The 20,654-nt window shown below is 40.0% G+C and overlaps 1 protein-coding gene across 4 annotated transcripts in view; it reads left to right on the top strand.

The window, feature by feature from the left end:
• The window catches only part of ACACA (acetyl-CoA carboxylase alpha), a 239,419-nt gene that overhangs the window by 124,004 nt on the left and 94,761 nt on the right, over positions 1-20,654 (top strand). For all 4 annotated transcript variants that reach the window (XM_047758432.1, XM_047758433.1, XM_047758431.1 and 1 more), the window contains 8 exons: positions 169-265; positions 1,180-1,287; positions 6,427-6,483; positions 6,711-6,755; positions 13,899-13,940; positions 14,990-15,205; positions 17,029-17,184; positions 19,310-19,513. In XM_047758432.1, the coding sequence (XP_047614388.1) occupies positions 169-265; positions 1,180-1,287; positions 6,427-6,483; positions 6,711-6,755; positions 13,899-13,940; positions 14,990-15,205; positions 17,029-17,184; positions 19,310-19,513 (925 nt within the window). The remainder of the gene's footprint in view (positions 1-168; positions 266-1,179; positions 1,288-6,426; positions 6,484-6,710; positions 6,756-13,898; positions 13,941-14,989; positions 15,206-17,028; positions 17,185-19,309; positions 19,514-20,654) is intronic.

Raw genomic sequence — 20,654 nt, 5'->3', positions numbered from 1 at the left:
CACTTGGTGAAATTTTGCATGTCACCTCTAGCCACTGGTGATTCTATTGAGCTCGCCATGGGGCACACAGGGCAGGGTAGACTATTCTCTTAGACAGAGCTAGCAATGGCAGCGTTCATTTCCTGTCACTTGGGTTTTCATGGTGGGCATTTCTCTGGTATTTTTTAGGATCTTTGATGAAGTGATGGGCTGCTTCTGTGATTCCCCACCCCAAAGCCCCACATTCCCCGAGGCAGGTCACACGTCTCTGTACGACGAAGACAAGGTATAGTGTCCCCTTGGGGAGATGGCTTTGCTTCTTCTGATACAGGGCTTTATACTCCCTTTCTGATTGTGGAACATTACAGGGAAGAATTCATCTTTTTACCCTGCTTTATATTACTTAATTTTATATGTCTCCTCAAAGTATTTTTGGAAAAGGTGGAATATAAATTCTAACCTGAAAGTAAAAACAGCTGTATTAATCATGGAATCTGTGCTGTAGAATGAGCTTGGTATATCCATTACAGCTGCCTCTGCCTCTCTGAATGTAGTTTGAAAGACTTGAGCTTCCGTTGCTTTAATCCTTACTCAGTGACGGCTTGCATATTTGCAGAGTGGCTCTGTCATAGTCTTCAGGGAATGGTGGACTTCAAATAGCAGAAAAAAATAGACATGTTTAAAACTTTGTCCTTTTATTAAATCCCTCCTTTCCCTTTTCATTTCTCAGTTAACAAAGCGTCCCATTTTTTTCCCACCAGGTTATTTTGTCAGGTGGTTGGATACTTCCTCTGTTTGATAAAATTGTTAGGAAATACACTGTGTGAGAATACGTTCAGATGGCTTCTTTTACTCCTTTTTCTTTACCTTCTGTGAAGGGGTGTTGCAAATAGTTTCATTCCCATTTTATTGGCGGAAAAAGTTGAGACACAGTGCTCTTCAAGTTCACATCAGGTCAAGATGTGAGGCCACCTCTAGCTAATACCTTTGCTGCTTTATCTTTTAAAGTTAATGTCTTTATTTAGTCCCCATGGTGGGTCTTGGGCAGTGGTTTCAATTTGCTTATTCGTACTAGTGGGCAAACCAAAGTGTTCTGTGGGGCACATGTCTTTTTAGGTATCCTACCAAGTACTCTAACTTCTCTCTGCCTCTGACTTAGCCAGCCTCCTAATCTCCTTGTCGTGTGGTCTTGGGTTACAGGTCCCCAGGGATGAACCAATTCACATTCTGAATGTGGCTATCAAAACTGACTGTGACATTGAGGACGACAGGCTGGCAGCTATGTTCCGAGAGTTTACCCAGCAAAATGTAAGTCCTCAATTGGGTGGAAACTGGTGATGGTCCCTCTCCGGCTGGCTGTGTATCACCTCCCTCCTTTTATCAATTGCCACTTAGAAGGCCTATCACTAATAATGGCTATGTCTTTTGCATAGTTCTGCCTATGAGGGAAAATTCCAAAATGATTTAATAGAATAAATACCTATCTTTTTTTTTTTTAACCATGTAAGGCTATTTATTTATTAATTTATTTTTGTTTTATTGAGGTATAGTTAATTTACAAGGCTGTGATAATTTTTGCTGTACAACAAAGTGAACCGTCATACATATACACATATCCGTTCTTTCTCAGATTCTTTTCCCACATAGATGATCCCAGACATAGAATACCGGGTAGAGTTCTCTGTGCTGTATAGCAGGTCTCCATTGGCCAATCGTTCCATATACCTCAATGTGCATATGCCAGTCCCAAACCCCTAGTCCATCCCTCCGATCCGCTCCCCTCCCAAAAAAAGTGCCTGCGTCAAGAAATATGGACCTCATATATTTTAGCAGGAAGGGAAGTTGTGTTCCTAAATCTTTTCCAGAGCTCCAGTCTTGAGCTCCCAGTCACCTGTTGAATTTCCTCTGGTGGCTTAACTCCACATGTTAAGCCCCAGACTGCCCTCAGGCCCCTTCTTTGTCTTTCCCTCCCAGCCCTGAAAGTATCCACTCATCTTCCTTTCAGTTTCATGTCACTTGGATATCTTGCCTTGACACCAAACTCCATAGTTTAAACCTAAATCCCTATCATTTACCTCACCTCTTCTGATTCCTCCCATTCTCCTCTCAAAACTAAACAAAAACAAAAAAAACCCAGGTAACCAAACCCTTTGTCCCCAGTCATTCAGAAATCATTGGCTTCTTCCTTCGCTTTGCTCTTCCGTTATCCTATCCCTCCTTCCCCCTTCTTTTGGTTTTTTAATTCCCACTACCACCTCACTAGTTTAGACCCTTCCTCACCTTCACACCTGAGACCCTGCAGCAGGTTTACTTGTGTGTGATCTCCCTTTCCCTCCACGTAGTTTCCGTTCTGCTGACTACCGAACAATTAAATGTCCACAAATGCTCCCTTGCCAAGTTATTCTCCCACTCAGCAGAGATTCCCTAAGCTCAGGATCCCTCCTTGCTTGACAGTCAGTATCAGCCTGTTAATGAAGGCTAACAATCTAGCCTTTGCTGTTCCATGAAGAGACTTACGTCTTTGTCTCATCTGCCTTGTGTGCTTGATCTCTTCCACTGTTCCTCACCTGGAATCTTTTCCTCTTTCTTTCCTTCTTCTCTGCCTCCCTCCCTCTCTTCCTTCCTCCTTTGTTTCTAAATCTCCTTCTTTTAAGAACTATCTCAGTTCTCTTGTGGTATAGCAGGTTAAGGATCTGGTGTTGTCACCACAGTGGTGCAGGTTCAATCCCTGCCCCAGGAACTTGTACATGTCTCAGGTGCAGCAAAAAAAAAAAAAAAAAAAAAAAAAGACTGCCTCAAATTTTCCCTCTTTCATGAGGACTTCTCCAAGTTGCCCTAACTAAAATGTATTTCCCTTGAATTTCTAATTGGTCAGCAGAACTTTATTAGCAATGATAATATCATGTATAGAGACCTTCTGTGTAATTTTTTTTTTTTTATTTGCACCTTACCACAATTCCATGGGTTTAGATCAGTCAGGAATTATTCCACTTGTCCAGGTGAAGAAAAGCTCAAGCTCAGAGAGATTAAGGCCCCTTAATCACCACCTCGTAAGATGATAGAGCAAAAACCCGAATTTAAGGCTTTGATGCCAGTTCTAGGGGCACAGATCTAGGTGCTTTAGTAAATAGTCTAGCTAGGGCAACTGGTTAGGCATGTTCAAAATGATAATCTGCAGTTACATTTCATTGTGATACATGATAGATGACCCCTCCTCAGTTGCTCTTAATGGCAAGACCTATGTGTATTCTTTGAATGGAAAGCACCTAGCCCATAATGTCATAAAGAACTCAGTAGATTTTAAAATTTTTAATTCAGCAGTATAAACAATTAGTTCCATAGGCATTGACATCGTACAATGCTGATGGTGTATACCCAGGCAAAGATGGTAATTTTGGGAGTCGTGGCTCAGCGGAAACAAAGCTGACTAGTACTCATGAGGCTGTGGGTTTGATCCCTGGCTCAGTGGGTAAAGGATCTGGTGTTGCAGTAAGCTGTGGTGTACATAGCAGACGTGGCTTGGATCCCAAGTTGCTGTGACTGTGGCTGGCAGCTGCAGCTCTGATTTGACCCCTAGCCTGGGAACTTATATATGCCATGGGTATGGCCCTAAAAGACACACACCAAAAAAGATGGTAATTTTGTGCTTCAGGTGTGTTTTAGCATTTTCCCCATGATGCTTTCATAACACGTGAACTGACCGTGGGACTGTAGTGAGGAAAGGTACTTCGAGAAAAGTGAAAGTAGGGGTCATGCCTGAGAATTTTTCTTTAGAAGAGAAATTTACCTGCCTTCTTGCCCTTGACTGGTGTGTGACCACACAAAATTAACCTGAGACCAGTGACCAAGGTGACCTTGCATGGAAGAGTCCTAATGTCACACACAGCTGCTCATGCTGTTGCTTGATGAAGTTATCTGACATTTCTTCCCAGGTTTTGAGACACGCATTGCCCACATTCGTTTTGACCTCAACTTGAGGCTTTTTATTACCCTCAGATCTAAGTGTTATATAGTATCACATAGATTTAAAGAGGCAGTGTTGGAGCTCCCATGGTGGCTCAGTGGTTAACGAACCTGACTAGTAACCATGAGGTTTCGGGTTCGATCTCTGGCCTCGCTCAGTGGGTTAAAGATCTCGAGTTGCTGCGGCTCTGGCGTATGCCGGCAGCTACAGCTCCGATTCGACCCCTAGCCTAGGAACCTACATGTGCCACAGGAGCAGCCCTAAAAAGACAAAAAAATAAAAATAAATAAATAAATAAATAAAAAATAAAGAGGCAGTGTCTTCATTTTCACTGTTTATATTTGTAACATTCATTGATGATAAGAAGTTACCCTTTTCCTTTACTGGACTTGTAAACTGAGGCACAGAGAAATCCAGAGCCTTTGCCTTTGGCTTCTCAGTAGGGGAAGGGTGGGCTATGCTGACATTCCGAGCCTGGAGAAGCTATTCACTGCATCAGGTACTGGGCTGATCTAAGAATATTAGGCATTTTCAACTACTTGTTTTGAAAAAAATATAAAAAGGAAGGAAAAGCAATTTTAAAAGCTGAAGTGATAACTAGTTTTGTTTTTCACTTCATGATCATGCTCCTAGCAGTTTAGAAAAAGTTTTTTTTTTTTTTTAAAGCACACATTAAACTATCAAATAGGTTGATCCAAATTGTCCAAATAATCTAGTCCCAGCATGTCTTTTTTTCTCTCATAGAAATTAGGATCATATATTTGTAAATGACTTGTGGAGGAGATTGAAGCAGTCAGTGTAAATGGAGTTTCTCCAGGTGCTGACGCCTAATCGCTGGGTAATAGCTGTGGACTTGCTGTGAGACCCGCATTATTACAATGTAATCAGAATCCTGTTGCTCTGCTGTTATTGTCAGCCACTTGTGGAATTTTTAAAGCAATAACAATTTTGATTTTAAATCATGGCATTATTAAAGTTATTTTCTTCCCTTGCCGGAACATAGCTATTGGTGCTTGTCTTTGAAGGACTTGGCTGTAGTGGAATTCTTTGTTGGTGTCAGAAGAAATGTTTCTGTTCCTTGTCACACAGAGAGAAACAGAGTACCACCACCGCCGCACCCCATCTCTTTCATCCTTCCTCCCTCCCTCCCCTCCTTCCTTTCTTTTCTTATTTTAGTGTCAGTACCTGGTTATTTACTCTAGTGGGTATGATGTCGGTACCAATCATTTTCAAATGTAGTTAAACCAAAAATTTATTTATAATTGACCTGGGAATATTTTATTAGGAAGTTAATTTTTCCAATTATCTTTTGCTTATGCTGTTAATTAATTTTGTTACTAAGCATTGCCATAGTGAAAATGGAAAAATAAGAGGAAATGGCCCAGGGATGTGCTTGTTTATAAAGGGAAGTCCTTTTGATTTTTAGAATATGCAAGAAAGTGAAGAATTGGCTTATGAATATATCTCTTGGTTAAAGTTAAGCAAAGAATGTGATCAAGTTAAAGTCTGGATGTAGGTCGTGAAGGTGCATCTATTTTTTTCTATTGTGTTCTTCACGTATTTTTCCCAGCCATTCAATGACTGGGATTGCTTTTCTCCTTGTTGCCATGTAGCCCCCCTTTCTTAGAGACGTTTAAGAGCATATCTTTTACTTAGTTCATTAATCTGTTTCTTTGTCTCTGCCTTTTGAGATGAGTGAGCAGTACAGGATAGAGAAAGGCTTAGATCCAAAGGCCCAAGACTTATGTGAGTGGCTGTCTTGAAACTGCTGGTCTCCATTGACTACTTCTTCTTCTTTTTTTAAATTTTCTAGGGCCGCACCCACAGCATATGGAGGTTCCCAGGCTAGGGGTCAAATCGGAGCTGTAGCCGCCGGCCTACACCAGAGCCACAGCAATGGTCTGTGACCTTCACCACAGCTCATGGCAACGCCGGATCCTTAACCCACTGAGCAAGGCCAGGGATTGAACTCACAACCTCATGGTTCCTAGCCAGATTCGTTAACCACTGCGCCACGACGGGAACTCCTGATGTCTATAATTTAAATACCTGTTTAGGAATTGAATTTTCTGTTTTTTTTTTTTTTGAAATTTCTTCTTCCTCTACCTGATTGAAATGATTTCATGTAGCTTCTGTATCATACTGATTTTCACATTTAAATACATTCCCATCAGTGGGATTGCTATAAGCAGAAATTGTGTTAAGGTCTACCTTGGTATCTGTCAGTCCTTAGAGAATTTAGGTGACTTCATATGACCCTTTCTCTTTCAGTTTTGTCCAGATCATTGTATGAGTCCTATTCTATAAGACTCATTCCCAGGAGCCAGGTTGAGGTTTGTTTATTTGCAAGTTTGAAGGCACTGAGTCAAGATATAGATATCCAGATTCTTCGCCCAATCACAGCCTTCTCAGTACTGAATGGGCTGAAATTTAGGATGAATGGAGATCTCATCTGTGTTCTATTTTTGCATCTTTATTTGTAGAAAGCTACACTGGTTGAGCATGGGATCCGGCGCCTTACTTTCCTGGTTGCACAAAAGGTATTGGCATGTGAATTGTGTACCTCCTTAATAGTTCCTATGCTTCTGCTTGGACTTTAACAAGTGAAAAATGGAATTATTTGCTTACTTGTAGAATTTTACCATTTTACTTTAAATTTAATCAAGAAAAGTAGTTTAACTCATCACCTTTTTACTCAATTTGTTTCTAATTTTATTACTAATTTTCCACTTCTGTCTTTCCTTCCTTTCTGTCTTTTATTTGAAAGGATTTCAGAAAACAGGTCAACTATGAAGTGGATCAGAGATTTCATGTAAGTATAAGGAACAATGATGGAAGATTACTTACTATTCTTTTAGCTACTGATTATTTTGGGTCATTTAGCTACTCATTATTTAGAAGGGCTGTACTAACATTTGGCTCCTGTACTTGGAGAAAGTGTTGTAATGAATATTCAATTCTTCTCTAGACTGTTCAAACTAAAGTTTTTTTTGGTTTGTTTTTTTTTTTACCCTTTTTTACCCTGTAATGAATTCTCAGTATATCTCTGAGAAATAGTTAAGAATGAGCATATGAATTTATCCAGATGAATAAGGTAAAAGCAGGCGCTAAGTAGTAATTTTTTCTGTGCACACGGTGAATCAATAATCAAGGACTGCCAATTGTACTTGGGGTCTTGGCTTCTACCAAAGATGGACTCAGGTTCTATTATTGAGAATTCTCAATTCTGAAGAACAGTCATTTATTATTTAAAATGCCTTAAGAGCCCAAGTTGGTGTTTTTGTCTTTATGTTAATTCTAGGAGGAGGAAATAAATAAAAATTAAGTATTACGTTGCTTATTCTCCCATTTAACTGAAATTAACTATTAATATTTATGGGATTGAAAATTTTATTGAAAAACTTTCAGAAAGAGAATGAAGTCAATTGTCTGGCGTCTGAATGGTGGTTATAGACATGTGTGATCATGCCCAGTGTGGGGATTGCACCAGAGCAGTAAGGCCAAAAATTCATTTTGCAGTCAGGATGTCATTCTCTAAAACAGCTGGAGTTAAAATATTTTCTTTAAAAATTGATCCTAATATGATGAAGTAAGATTCCAAAGGACATTAAGAGGTCTGAGCTTTTCTGATGAGCATGTTTTATTTTGTTTCATTTTAGCAATTAAGGTAATTAAGTCAGTTTTCAAGCCCTGGTCACTTGTGCTCCTGAAGAGAATGTTTGGGATTCTGGAAAGGACTTCCGAAACTCAAGGATCTGCATGATTGTGTTTATTGCCCTTTTGTTTATTAGGTTTCTAGCACTTGACATTTTGCTTTCCTTCTCATAGTTCACCTTGTTGGTCTAGTCTATAGAGAAACAAAAGAGCTTAGCCTGCAGCCTCTTTAGGATTTTCTGAAATGCTTTAGGAAATGTTGTGGGCCTCACAACTCCCCTCTGTTATTGATGTCAGGAAATCAAGCAGAGTGCAGATACATATCAATCAATAACTGTAGATAGGAGACTGGAGGCAGTGGAGAAGTATGAGGAGCTTAAAGAGAACCCTGGGGCTTTAGGAAGAAAAATCAGGAGCTTAGAGAATAAAATTGATACTTGGGGGTAGAGTATGGGAGCCCATGAATAAATACTAGGGCTGGAAGTTGCTGATCAGAACTTGGGTAGAGACGTTTCAGAGCCAGGGCCCTGTATTTGGGGAGAGTATTGGGCTAGGTTCTTAAGTGTTAATGTGATTTTTCTTTTCTCAATGACTTTGGAATCATATATTATTCTGGGGAGTAGTACTGAATTTGTAAAATTGTTTTCCTTTTTCCTGGTAGTTCAGACAGAGTCTTTGTGTCTATAGCACACTAACTAGTTTTCTATAATAAGCATTCTATGATAAATTAAAACTCTCTACTAAAATTTTTAAAAAGCCAAAGCAATTAATTAATTTTCACAGACATTGGGTTTTTGTTTGGTTTTTGTTTTTGGTACTTTCTTGTCTGAATCTATATCCTGTTCTAGAATGTGTCTACAGCTTTAAAAGATTTTTTCCTTCCTGCTCTCCTAATATTTCTGGATTTAGGTTGAAGAGGGACATGTATAAGCAAAATCTGCTAGGAAATGAGCCCAGCAGGGGGTCTTCCCTGGGAATCCCTGTCCAGTTTCTGTGTATAGTGGCATCAAATGGGAAATCAGTTAAATTACCAAGTGCCTCGATTTGTCATGAAGAAATGTTGCTTTAGGACATAGAGAACATTAAGGTTTCGGTGTGGACTGGATTTGCTTTGATGAATTGGATGGCAGAGAATTTGGGGTGCTTTTATGTTAGGTCCCCAAGAACCTAACGGTGGTTATGCAGGGGGCAAGGGCAATTCTTACTCAACTCTGGCCAGGATCTGCAGTAGCCAGGATGGCTTGGCAGGAGTTGTGCAAATCCAGGGCTCACTGTCACGGTGCTATTCTGAGTTCCTCTGCTGGAGGTAGCTTGAAGCATGCTTAGCCTCTGTCATGTCATCTGATGTGCGCTTGCCCCATAGTTAGTGTAGTGTGAAAAAGAGGAAGCTTTCCGGGAGTGTTAGAGACGAATCCCTTGATCTCTCTGGCTTTTTGGTAATCCACTGTGATGTATGCAGCCTCCCCGTTCCACACTGTGAAATCCCTGTGTTATTGAGTAGAAGAGAGAAGGCACATAGGAGGGGGCAAGGAGAGGAGGAAGGTTACCAAGTGTGGTTCAAGAATAGCGTTGGCTGGGGTGGAATTACATAGCCTTCGTCTCTCGGACCACTTCGGAACCAGAACAAGGCAAACGAGGGCCAGGCAGAGTGGAGCTTCCTAGAGAGTGTGAATATTGTTTGGGGTTTATTCAGATGCCAGTGGAGGCTGTGATTATTTCCAAAACCTCATTGTTTAATCATACAGTCCTTGGAGAGCTGTCCACTAGGATGTCAGCTGCTGCCTAAGCCTTTTGGCTCAACCTGGAGACCTTTCTTCTGAGCAGGCAGTGGTCATCAGCATTACAGAGGCCTGGTGTTGAGTAGGTTTCCATAACGATCTAATTAAATCTAATATACCCATGATGGGACTTGAATAACTGCTTAACTTTGATATTTAAACAGAAAGTTTGAGGAAAAACAAGTCTATCCTTGTAAATATCCTCTTCATATTTAAAAAGAAAACAAACAAACCAAAAAAAAAACCTGAAGCCTCAAAAGAAAAGAACAGGCTCTTTGAATTTCTGCAGTTATATCTCTAGGTTTTGTTGGTTCGGATGTTTGTTTTTTGCTTTTTAGGGTCATACCCGAGTCACATGCAGGTTCCTAGGTTAGGGGTGGAACTAGAGCTGTAGCTGCCGGCCTACACCACAGCCACAGCAACTCAGGATCTGAGCCATATCTTTGACCTACACCACATCTCATGGCAACACAGATCCCTGACCCACTGAGTGAGGCCAGAGATTGAACGCACATCCTCATGGATATAAGTCTGATTTGTTTATGCTGTGCCACAATGGGAATTCCAGTTCTCCAGTTTTATGTAGTATTAAGTCATTCATTTTACTCACATTTCAGATCTAGAATTCCAAAAAGTGCAGCAGAAAGTGCTCTTTAATTGGAATATAAGCATTATACTTTTTGAAGCTTTCCATATCATTTTCAGCAAAGTTTTGTTAAAGATACTAAAATGCACACTTTCTGGATTTCTTCCCCTTTGCACCTAAACAAAAGCATTAGGTCCAAAAGCCATGATGAAAGTCTAAATCAGTTTTGCATCTACAAGTTTCCTTTTTTCCCCCCTTTTGTAAGATTGCATGAGATTTTTAAAAATTCTGCTATAGGAGTTCCCATCGTGGCACAGTGGTTAACGAATCCGACTAGGAACCATGAGGTTTCGGGTTCAGTCCCTGCCCTTGCTCAATGGGTGAACAATCCGGCGTTGCCGTGAGCTGTGGTGTAGGTTGCAGACGAGGCTCGGATCCCGCGTTGCTGTGGCTCTGGCGTAGGCCGGTGGCTGCAGCTCCGATTGGACCCCTAGCCTGGGAACCTCTATATGCCGCCGGAGCGGCCCAAGAAATAGCAAAAAGACAAAAAGACAAAAAAAAAATCTGCTATAAATTACCTAGGAGGTAATTGTAGTTTTGCTGATTTTATGAGAGTGACTCCTATTTTAAAATTAAATGTTTTATATATTTTTGTGCTGAAAGAAGAGCCCACTATCAAAGTTATCATGGTTAGTAGTTCATTTCTTTTGAAAAATTGATATATCAATTATATCTCAATAAAGCTAGAAAAAAATTGGTAGTTCTCTTTGCTAGTGGATCAACTGTTAGTTTTTCAGAAGGTTTGGTTTGAGTTTTTGTTTTAATTACAGTCTATATAATTAGTTCTCAGCGTGTTGAGGTAAAAGAGAATTGCACCAGCAAGCTTCCAATTTCTTCATCTCATTAGGTTTTTAACACGATTATTAGTATCATAATCAGCTATGATGTTTTCTGTTGCAGGTTTTCACATTCTCTGATTTGCAGGGTGTCTTGATTGGCTAATTTAGGCAAATTATTTTGATTGTCTTGATGATGGTTGGCTGATTAGAACACAGCAGGGGTATAATTTCTTCCTGAGAAATGTTGCATTCTTTTGTTTTTTGGAACCAGAACACTAAGAGGGTTTTTTTCTTTGTGTACATTCAATTATGATATTTGCCCATAACACTGGTAGAATGCCTGGAAAGCAATTACATTAGTGATGGAATAAGCATGAATGCCGTTAGTGGAAAAATTGGCTGTATGAGGATGTGGTAGGATGAAGGAATTTTCTAAAACTGTAACATCGGGAGTTCCCGTCGTGGTGCAGCTGAAATGAATCCGACTAGGAACCATGAGGTTGTGGGTTCCATCCTTGGCCTCACTCAGCTGGTTAAGGATCCGTCATTGCTGTGAGCTGTGGTGTAGGTCAAAGACAAGGCTCGGATCTGGCACTGCTGTGGCTGTGATGTGGGCGGGCAGATGTAGCTCTGATTTGACCCCTAACCTGGGAACCTTCGTGTGCCGTGGGTTCGGCCCTAAAAAGCAAAAATAAAAATAATAAAAATAAAACTATAAGGTCAGACTTTTGGATTTCTTTTTTTTCTGGGTTTCCTATGTTTCTGTGAATTTTGAGTGCCCAAAGAAGTGACTTTCTATAAAATCCTCAGATTTCCATATCTTCAGAAGGATGGCTCATTAATCCTGCTTTCCTATAGCCGGGAAGTTCTTTCCATATTCCATTCTGAATGGTTCATGCTTAAATTGAGGACTTTACTATGGAGCGGAAAAATTTACTCAAAAGTTAAAAACATTTGCTTTTTTTGTCCTCTCATAATGCCTCTTCTTAGCTAACCTTAATGAAACTGATTTTTCTGATTAGTGGTCTTTGCCCACCTCTGCCAAGAATTTTTGTCTCTTTCATTATTTCTAGTAAAGATATTTCTATTCACTTGTTTTTTGTGCATTCTAGTTGCTAATTAGGTTAGTGGTAAGGAAAGCACTTTACCATTGTTATTTTTTGAAGGAAAATCATTTTATCCCTGCAGTTGTACACACTTGAATAAAGGGTATACAAGTAACTATTTTAGTTAATAGTTAATATAACCAATTAAAATATAATTAATTGGTTAATTAATTAAAGTTATGGCAGAATAGAAGAGTACATACTTAAAAGACTATATTATTGCTTTCCTTGACTTTTCTGTCAGAAAATTTTGTGGAAAGATTTTGTTACCCTTTTTAAACTTGTGTTACTTTATAGCTAATGCTCTGAAAGCCATACTTCTCAAGAATAAAACCAAAACTAGACTGTATAAAGCCCTGAGCATGAAATCTACTGACAGCCGAACGTGGCATCTTCCTACTTAACCTTGAAATCATCCTCATGCTCTTCACTGTCATTCGGGGGAATTAGATCATCAGTAAAAGATCAGCGTGGTGTAAAACCCGCTTCTAAAGACCCAAGCCTGGACAAGTGGTTTCCCAGCCTTGCTAAACAAGCTCCTAGGAGCCTGTTAAATGCTGTTTTGCAGTTAAAATGCTAAGGAAATATAAAACGATTTATTAACTGTGCAAGCCATAGTTAAGGTGAGGCATAGGACCTGTGGAAGGTATTCAAGAAATTCTCAGTAAATTTGAGAACCATGAGTTTCACTTTTTTTTTTTGCTTTTTTCTTTAAAGTCTGCATTTCTTTTTGTTTTCTTTTTTTTTTCTATTTGATTTCTTCGAAGAGAAGTCCTCTAAGTAAGGAATTTGGATTTTAACAAGAATAGAAAGGTGTTTAACGCCCTACACTCCAGAGGTAGAGTGGTAGAGATGAAAGGTCCTGGATTCTGGCATTTGAGAGACCCAAAGTCCCTTGTGGCTCTGCAATCCTGGGCATCACTTGACTGAGGGTTCCTGAGCTGTGAAATGGGGTCACTCTACTTACCTGGAGAGGTTGTTGAGAGCATTCAGTGGGACAGCAAACAAAAGCACCTGCCACCTAGAAAGAGGGCTTTTAGAAAGAGGGCTTTCAGTTCATGTTTCCTTCATGGTTCCTGAAGTTCATTGAGGGGTATTTAAGGCAGCTAGTCTTGATCTCTCTGCCTTGTACCAATAAGTGGTTGATTACATTGCGCTCATAATGAAGAAGATGCCTAATGAAACCTCCTATAGAGACAGATAGTAATGACTTGATTCCAGCATTGCCAGTGGAGCTTCCCATCCGAGAAACAGGGGTATTTGGTGTTAATAAGTTAAATTTCAGAAACTAATGGACTCTGCTAATTGAATTCATCTTTGTTAATTAATAAGGTTCTAGTAAATTGGTTGCTTTCTTGTGTAATGCCCTGCAAAAGAGCAGGAAGACCTAATGATTATAAGTTCACCAGTTCCACCCCATTCTTTCCTATCACGTATAGGGGTAGCGACCAAAGTAACATCTCCTACTTTTTTTTTTTTTTGGTCTCAAAATGTAATTGTTTAAACCTTTGAAATTATTGACTTGAGCGTGAATGTGGAAAAAAAACAAAACAAAACATTGGGGATTCTATGCTGTCTGGCTAGTTTACATTTTAAGAGTTCCTTAAGGAGAACCTTGGGAAATCAGTCCAGTAACTACTACCATAGTGCTGCAGCATAAGGGTGTATTGGTCTTATTGGCCAGATCCTGCCAAGAGCAACCCCCAAGAAGACTTTTTTCACTTGGGAAATGAAAAAAATACTATTTTTTTCCCCCTGGGGAGGGGTAGCTACTAAAGTTAGGCTAATGGTGTGGTGATGTTCACATTTCTAAGTGGGATCAAAGTGACGGTTACCCAGAGGACCGTTCATATTCCCCAGGCTAAGCTTAGGTAAGGAGCATGTTTTCTAGGAAACTGTCTTCTAGATGCTTGACTGCTTCTGTGCTGTGTGTTTATCCCCAAAGAGCCATATCTATGAAGGACTGACACGTTTTCCCTTTCTTTAACGCAGAGAGAATTCCCTAAATTTTTCACATTCCGAGCAAGGGATAAGGTAAGGATTGACTTCCCCTGTTTTTTAATCTTTTGTTTTTTGCTTAAAAGCCCAAGAGGGGCTTATCTTTGCCATATGTTCTTCTTGCCATTCTCCCTTCTCTAACTGAACTTATGCTTCCCTGTGCCTAACATGTGTCTTAGAATTAAAGAAGGCTCCCTTCTGCAAGAGTTTGGTTTTAGAAGCAATCAAATGTATTCACCTACCCCAAGAAGGCAGTAACTTCCAAAATCATCCCTATGCCTGAGGATAACCCCAATGATGTAATATTAAAGGACTGCATATTTAGTATGATTATTCTTGTCACCTGGCAGTTCATTTATCCTCAGGTCTTGTTTAGGTATATTTGTCTTCACTTTGAAAATACAGAATTTCAGACCAGTTTCTTCCTACTACCTGCTCATGTTTTTGGCTCTCTCCATTCATGCAATTGGTGTGTATTCTAAACATGCCTGGTTTCAGCAAAACATTCAGTAGGTATAAATACAACTTCTTAAAAAAGATGTATAAATACTTACATATGTATGAATATAGAATATTACAAAGCCAAGTATTTCTATTTTTTTTAATTGTATGATGTTTGTTTTCCAAGTATTTAATGTGTCCTTTTTACTCTGACAGAAATGATAAGAGTATGAGATGTGGGTCTTGCTCGAAAGCATTTTAGACTAGTTGGGTAAAACCAAAATACTGGTATGTGAAATAGATATTACTATGGAGTAGTCTGGTTAATTGTAATAAATGAATTATGAAGGCTTTAAATGCTCTAGGAGTTCTGAGGGAATTTGATGTTTTTTGTTTGTTTTTAATGGAGAGCATTTCTAGTAAAAAAGCATACATGATGAAAGTTTGTGAAGTAAATAGGTACTTTAGTGCCTAATCTTATGTGAACTATAGCATTTTCCTTGTATGTAACTCCTTTTTTTGGCTCATTAGCACATCACAGGCTTCTGTTTCTATTTTTAAGCATCTCTCCTACATACACTTTCATAATATAATTCTGTAACTGCCTCCTGTGAGCGGTTTTCTCCTCCAATTCCTCTGTTCAGTTTGAGGAAGATCGTATCTATCGTCACCTGGAGCCTGCCCTAGCTTTCCAGTTAGAGCTGAACCGGATGAGAAATTTTGACCTCACTGCCATCCCATGTGCTAATCACAAGATGCACCTGTACCTTGGGGCAGCCAAGGTGGAAGTGGGCACAGAAGTGACAGACTACAGGTTCTTTGTTCGTGCAATCATCAGACATTCTGATCTGGTCACCAAGGTGGGTGCTGTACTTTAATGGAAAGTTATCCCTGAGAGAAGGGACCAAGAAACAGGCATGGTTAAAACAGGTTTTCCTCTAAGGATAGAGTTACTGTATGATCTAGCAGTCCCACTCCTGGACATATATCCAGACAAAGCCACAAGTCAAAAAGATATATGCACCCCTATGTTCATAGCAACACTGTTGATGATAGCCAAGACACAGAAACAACCTAAATGTCCATTGACAGATGAATGGATATAAAAGATGTGGTACATATATACAGTGGAATACTACTCAGCCATAAAAAGGCATGAAACAATGTCATTCACAGTAACATGGATGAACATAGAGATTTTCATACTAAGTGAAGTAAGTCAGAAAGAGAAAGACAATTACCATATGATATCACTTAGATGTGGAATCTAAAATATGGCACAAAGGAACCTATCTATGAAACAGAAACAGACTTACAGAGAACAGACTCGTGGTTGCCAAGGGGAAGGGGATTAGGGGAGGGATGGAGTGGGAGGTTGGGGTTAGCAGATGTAAGCTATTGTATATAGACCGGATAAACAATAAGGTTCTACTGTATAGCACAGGGAATATGGACACCATAATGGAAAAGAATTAGAAAAAAAAGAGTGTATATGTATGTATAACTGAATCATTTTACTGTACAGCAGAAATTAACACAACATTGTGAATCAACTGCAATTTAAAAAAAAAAAAAATCAAGGAGTTCCCGTCGTGGCTCAGTGGTTAACGAATCCGACTAGGAACCATGAGGTTGCGGGTTCGATCCCTGGCCTTGCTAAGTGGGTCAAGGATCCAGTGTTGCTGTGAGCTGTGGTGTAGGTTGCAGATGCGGCTTGGATCCCATGTTGCTGTGGCTCTGGTGTAGGCCGGTGGCTACAGCTCTGATTAGACCCCTAGCTGGGAACCTCCATATCCCGAGGGTACCAACCTAGGAAAGACAAAAAAAGAAATTAAGTTTTTCATTTTTTGAATCAAGGCTCCTGTTCCCTTTTACCCTACTCTCCCAATAACCAGCAGAAATCAGAGCCATTTCTCTCTCAGAAGTAAATATGCCATGTAGTAAAGGGCTTTCCCCCCTATTCATTTGCTTTTTCTTGGTAATGGAAGCATGATAGTGCTCACTTGAGAAAAGGAAAGGCATGCTAACAGAAAAATCACGAAGAGCGTTCGCTGATGACAGAAGATAAGGAGAAAAGTTAGAGGTGACCCCATGGTAAATGTGACAGAAGGGGGTGTTTTCTTTACATAGCAAGGTGCTTGCTGTTGTGTTAGTTATCACTGCATCCCATAGCCATAACCTTTCTTCAACTTTTCCTTTCTAAACAGACTTCCTTTCTCAACTGCTCTGTCTGACATGTGTGAGATGTAACAGTGGGGTTGCAGCTCTAGGCTATGCCTAGCTTCTCCACCCACTGTAAGGAAATGGCACATGAGAAGCAGGAGGAGGGGCTGGCAGGAACTCTTTATGTGACCCTTGCCTGCCCCTGCTGCCTGTGGTCACTGGGTAGACCCTAGGAAGAAAGGTAGATAACACCTGCAGCAGGTGCCTTGTGACTCATGGCATAACTACTGCTTATGTCCTTATAACAGCTGTTTCTTTACAGTCTCTTTTAAAACACATTAGGAATCCCCTGGTGGCTCAGCGGGTTAAGGATCCAGTGTTGTTACCACTGTAGCTCTGGTTGCAGCTGTGGTGCAAGTTTGATCCCCGGCCTGGGAACTTTCTCATGCCACGGGTGTGGCTAAAAAATAGAAAATTAAAACAAAACATCAATGTTGTTGGTGATTTTCTTCCTGTGTAGGAAGCCTCCTTTGAGTATCTACAAAATGAAGGGGAACGGCTGCTCCTAGAAGCTATGGATGAGTTGGAAGTCGCTTTTAACAATACAAATGTCCGGACCGACTGCAACCACATCTTCCTAAACTTTGTGCCTACAGTCATCATGGACCCATCAAAGGTACATTTCTCCTTAGCTGCTCTCCCAGCACTCACCAACATAGGCAGAGCGATTCAGTCATGTTTATTTATACTTGGTCAGCTGGTTGAACCCTTGATCTTTAAAGATAACAGAAAGCTTGTAGGACCGGGTTTCAGGGATGGTGTCGAAAATTTGATATAACCATTGAAAGCGGACCTTAAAACCGAAGGTGGTGTGATGGTATCCTGCTGGTCACGTATACGCAATACAAAAATACCAAGCCTCTTCCTCTTCTTCTGTTGATAACCTGTTCTTAAGTTATTTTGCCATGATAGCCATCCTATTTTATTTAATTCTCTGGTATTTCTCATTTGGCATAACTAACATTGTTATTATTGAGAATTTTGGCAAAATTACTGGCCTCTTTTTGCTAAGTGTTAACTGGTGGCCTTAGGTAATATACCTCCCCAAAGTGTCTAACCTCTTCTCTTTAGTATTTTTCCACAGAGAATTCAGTTGATATGGAATTCCGCATATGTTATGTATGTTTTCTTCCCTGAGGCTCTGTTTTAAAATGCATTCCATATCATTTAAGGGAAGAAAACAAGGTGATATTCAGTACTTGACCTTTTATCCCAGGGGTAATAGAGACAGGCTGTTCTGTTTCTGCTCCCTCTAACCCCTTTCTATCACAGTACTGGGGAATTTGAAAAAGAGCCAGTATATCCCTTTCTCAAGATCACTTGTAGGCATGGACTTTTGCTTTTTGAACTTAGTATCTAAGACCTGAGAAATCACTTTCTACTTTTTTTCTTCAAGACTCCAAATTATTGACTGTCAAGCCAAGGACAGGACTCTTCATTGAGTTTCATGAAGTCTCATCATCTAGTTTAAGTTAAGGTTCTCCTAAATATTCTGGGACTAATGAAGCTAGAAGATTTAAAAGCTGGACTGGACACTGTATATATAACTATATATACTTATAGTTATGACTTACCATTTCTCCATAAATTTTTGCTGTCAGCCTTTCTGTTTCTATTCCAAACGCCCACATACCCTGGCTCAGGTCTTTCCAATTATAGATAGCAGTCAATTTCCTGTATTTAGCATTGTTGACTTTTGTTCCCTTGAGAAAAGAATAGCTAGATATCTCTTGGTTAACCCACTAGTGTGGGAATAGAGAGTAATTTTAACCTAAAATTTTTTGGAACAGAAGCAAATTACAGGAGGGAGGGGGGCATGTGCTTCTGAAGAGCCACAAAAAGAAAGGTGGTATGAAATTTTTGTTTGTTTTTAGATTTTCTAAGAAATGGAGAAAGCATTTTAGAGAGATATTTTGTAAAGAAAAGATTAATTTTGAATAGTATTCCTAGCTGCCTATAGCCATAATGGGAAAAAAAATTTTTTTTTTGATTTTTTAATTTGGTATGCTAATAAGGAAAAATCACACCTAAGGCCGTTTGGTTAAAGTAACTTGCCAAACCCTGCAAACCAGGAGAACTAAGCTGCCTTGGTATAAAGCTTAGAGCAGCTAGGGAACATCTGCTCCATCTACTTAAGTCCCAGCTGGATCTGGCAATGACCATGCTTCAGAGCTCTGTTTAGAGAGAACATTCTAGCACCACCTGCAAATTGCCTTTCTTTAATTTGTGCAATTTACCAAGAGGCATATATTATAAAGTTTAATAAAATTGTATGGAAAAAAAAGCTCACGGTGGTAATTGCTATGTTGATTTAAGGTCCTGTAAGTACAATGAAACATAGTTACCATGCATATAAATGCTGCTTAATAGCTGTTTAACTTGAGATTTTATTCTTATTTGGGGCTTTCTCTTAAATCCCATGGCTTGTAATTTTAGATATTGCAGATCTTTGACATAGAATATGAATATAATTGGGAAAGGGGAAGGGAGTTGCACGGATGTGGGTGTTGTGAGCCAAAGAAAACCACTCAAATGCCAGGCCAGCATCAAATGGTCCCTGACTTGTTCTAAGCAAGAGTAGGGTTGGGGAGAAAGTGCCTTTTGGGGAGGAAGACATGGAGTACACATCTCTAGAAACCAGCGTCTTTTCCCATTCTTCCCTTCCCAAAGACGGGCAGACCTGAAACAGGTCCTGGTTACAAGGTATTTAAGTTTTGTGCTTGGTGATGTGTCTGTGTCAGATTGAGGAATCTGTGCGGAGCATGGTAATGCGCTATGGAAGCCGGCTGTGGAAATTACGCGTCCTCCAGGCAGAACTGAAAATCAACATTCGCCTGACACCAACTGGGAAAGCAATTCCCATCCGCCTCTTCCTGACAAACGAGTCTGGCTATTACTTGGATATCAGCCTGTACAAGGAAGTGACTGACTCCAGGACAGCACAGGTACAGTAGCCAAGCAGGCCCCTCAAAGTTTGATTCGGTCCTACAGAGAAGCCACTTATCCTTGTCACGGCATACCCAAACCCACAGACCCCATCGTTTGACCTAGTGGGGCCAGCCTCTATCAGCTTAAATGGTTGTATGAATTTGAAACACTTCATTTGCCTTGTAAGATATGCCTCTGTCCTTATCAGGGATGCTGTGAAACCTCCAACCTTTGGTCACATAATGGTGAGCCCTAAAGGTGCCACGTGACCCTGACTCCAGAGGTAATTGTGCAGCTTAGCGCTCTTTTTTAGAGGGCATTGGACTACTCGAGCAATCTTGTCTTTTCTGATCTGATTTGTCCTTGCTCCTATTTTCGGCCTAGTTAGACCACTTATTGGCAACTAAGGAAAGGAGAATTGTTGAATGTGAAATATCTGAAAGAAGGAAAATTTCAACATAATATAATAATATCTTGAGCAACATCAAGTAGTGCCTTTATCTTATTTGCCTTTTTAAAAAAAATGTTATGGCTGCACCCATGGCTTATGGAAGATCCTGGGCCAGGGAGTGAATCTGAGTCATAGGTGTGACCTACGCCACAGTTGTCGCAATGCGGGATCCTTTAACCCACTGCACCAGGCCGACATCAAACCCACACCTCTGCAGCGACCTGAGCTTCTGCAGTCAGATTTGCAACCCACTGCGCCACGGCAGGAGCTCCTTATTTACTCTTTATTCCATTTACATACATTATCTTCCCTTCAAAGAGTTGATAGTATCATATATCCGTGAAGAGCACAGTAGCAAACTTTAACCCATTTTTCAGATAGAAAAACTGAGAATGTGGAAATGGAAAGTGACTTTTTGAATAGACTGGTTCTATGATAACAGAGAATTCCCTTTTAGTCTATTTTGCCACCTTAGTTTCTACTGGATTTAAGTTGGTTCACCATTGCTCACATTTTTTTTAAGAACTGGGATATTGATTTTAGTTTTCTGGCCTGAACTTGGGAAGTGCCTTACTTCTCACTAAAGGATGAACTTGCTCTAGTATGTGTACACCAAGGTTTCAGCCTGTTCTATACACTGCGTGATAGGACGAGATTATGAGTCTCTTGTTTTTATCTATGTCCTGGAAATCTGGAAACAGCAGTAG

The sequence above is a fragment of the Phacochoerus africanus genome, chromosome 14 (assembly GCF_016906955.1).
Source record: "Phacochoerus africanus isolate WHEZ1 chromosome 14, ROS_Pafr_v1, whole genome shotgun sequence".
Classification (NCBI taxonomy): domain Eukaryota; kingdom Metazoa; phylum Chordata; class Mammalia; order Artiodactyla; family Suidae; genus Phacochoerus; species Phacochoerus africanus.
The sequence above is the reverse complement of the archived record's forward strand: the minus strand, read 5'-3'. Positions and strand labels throughout refer to the sequence as shown.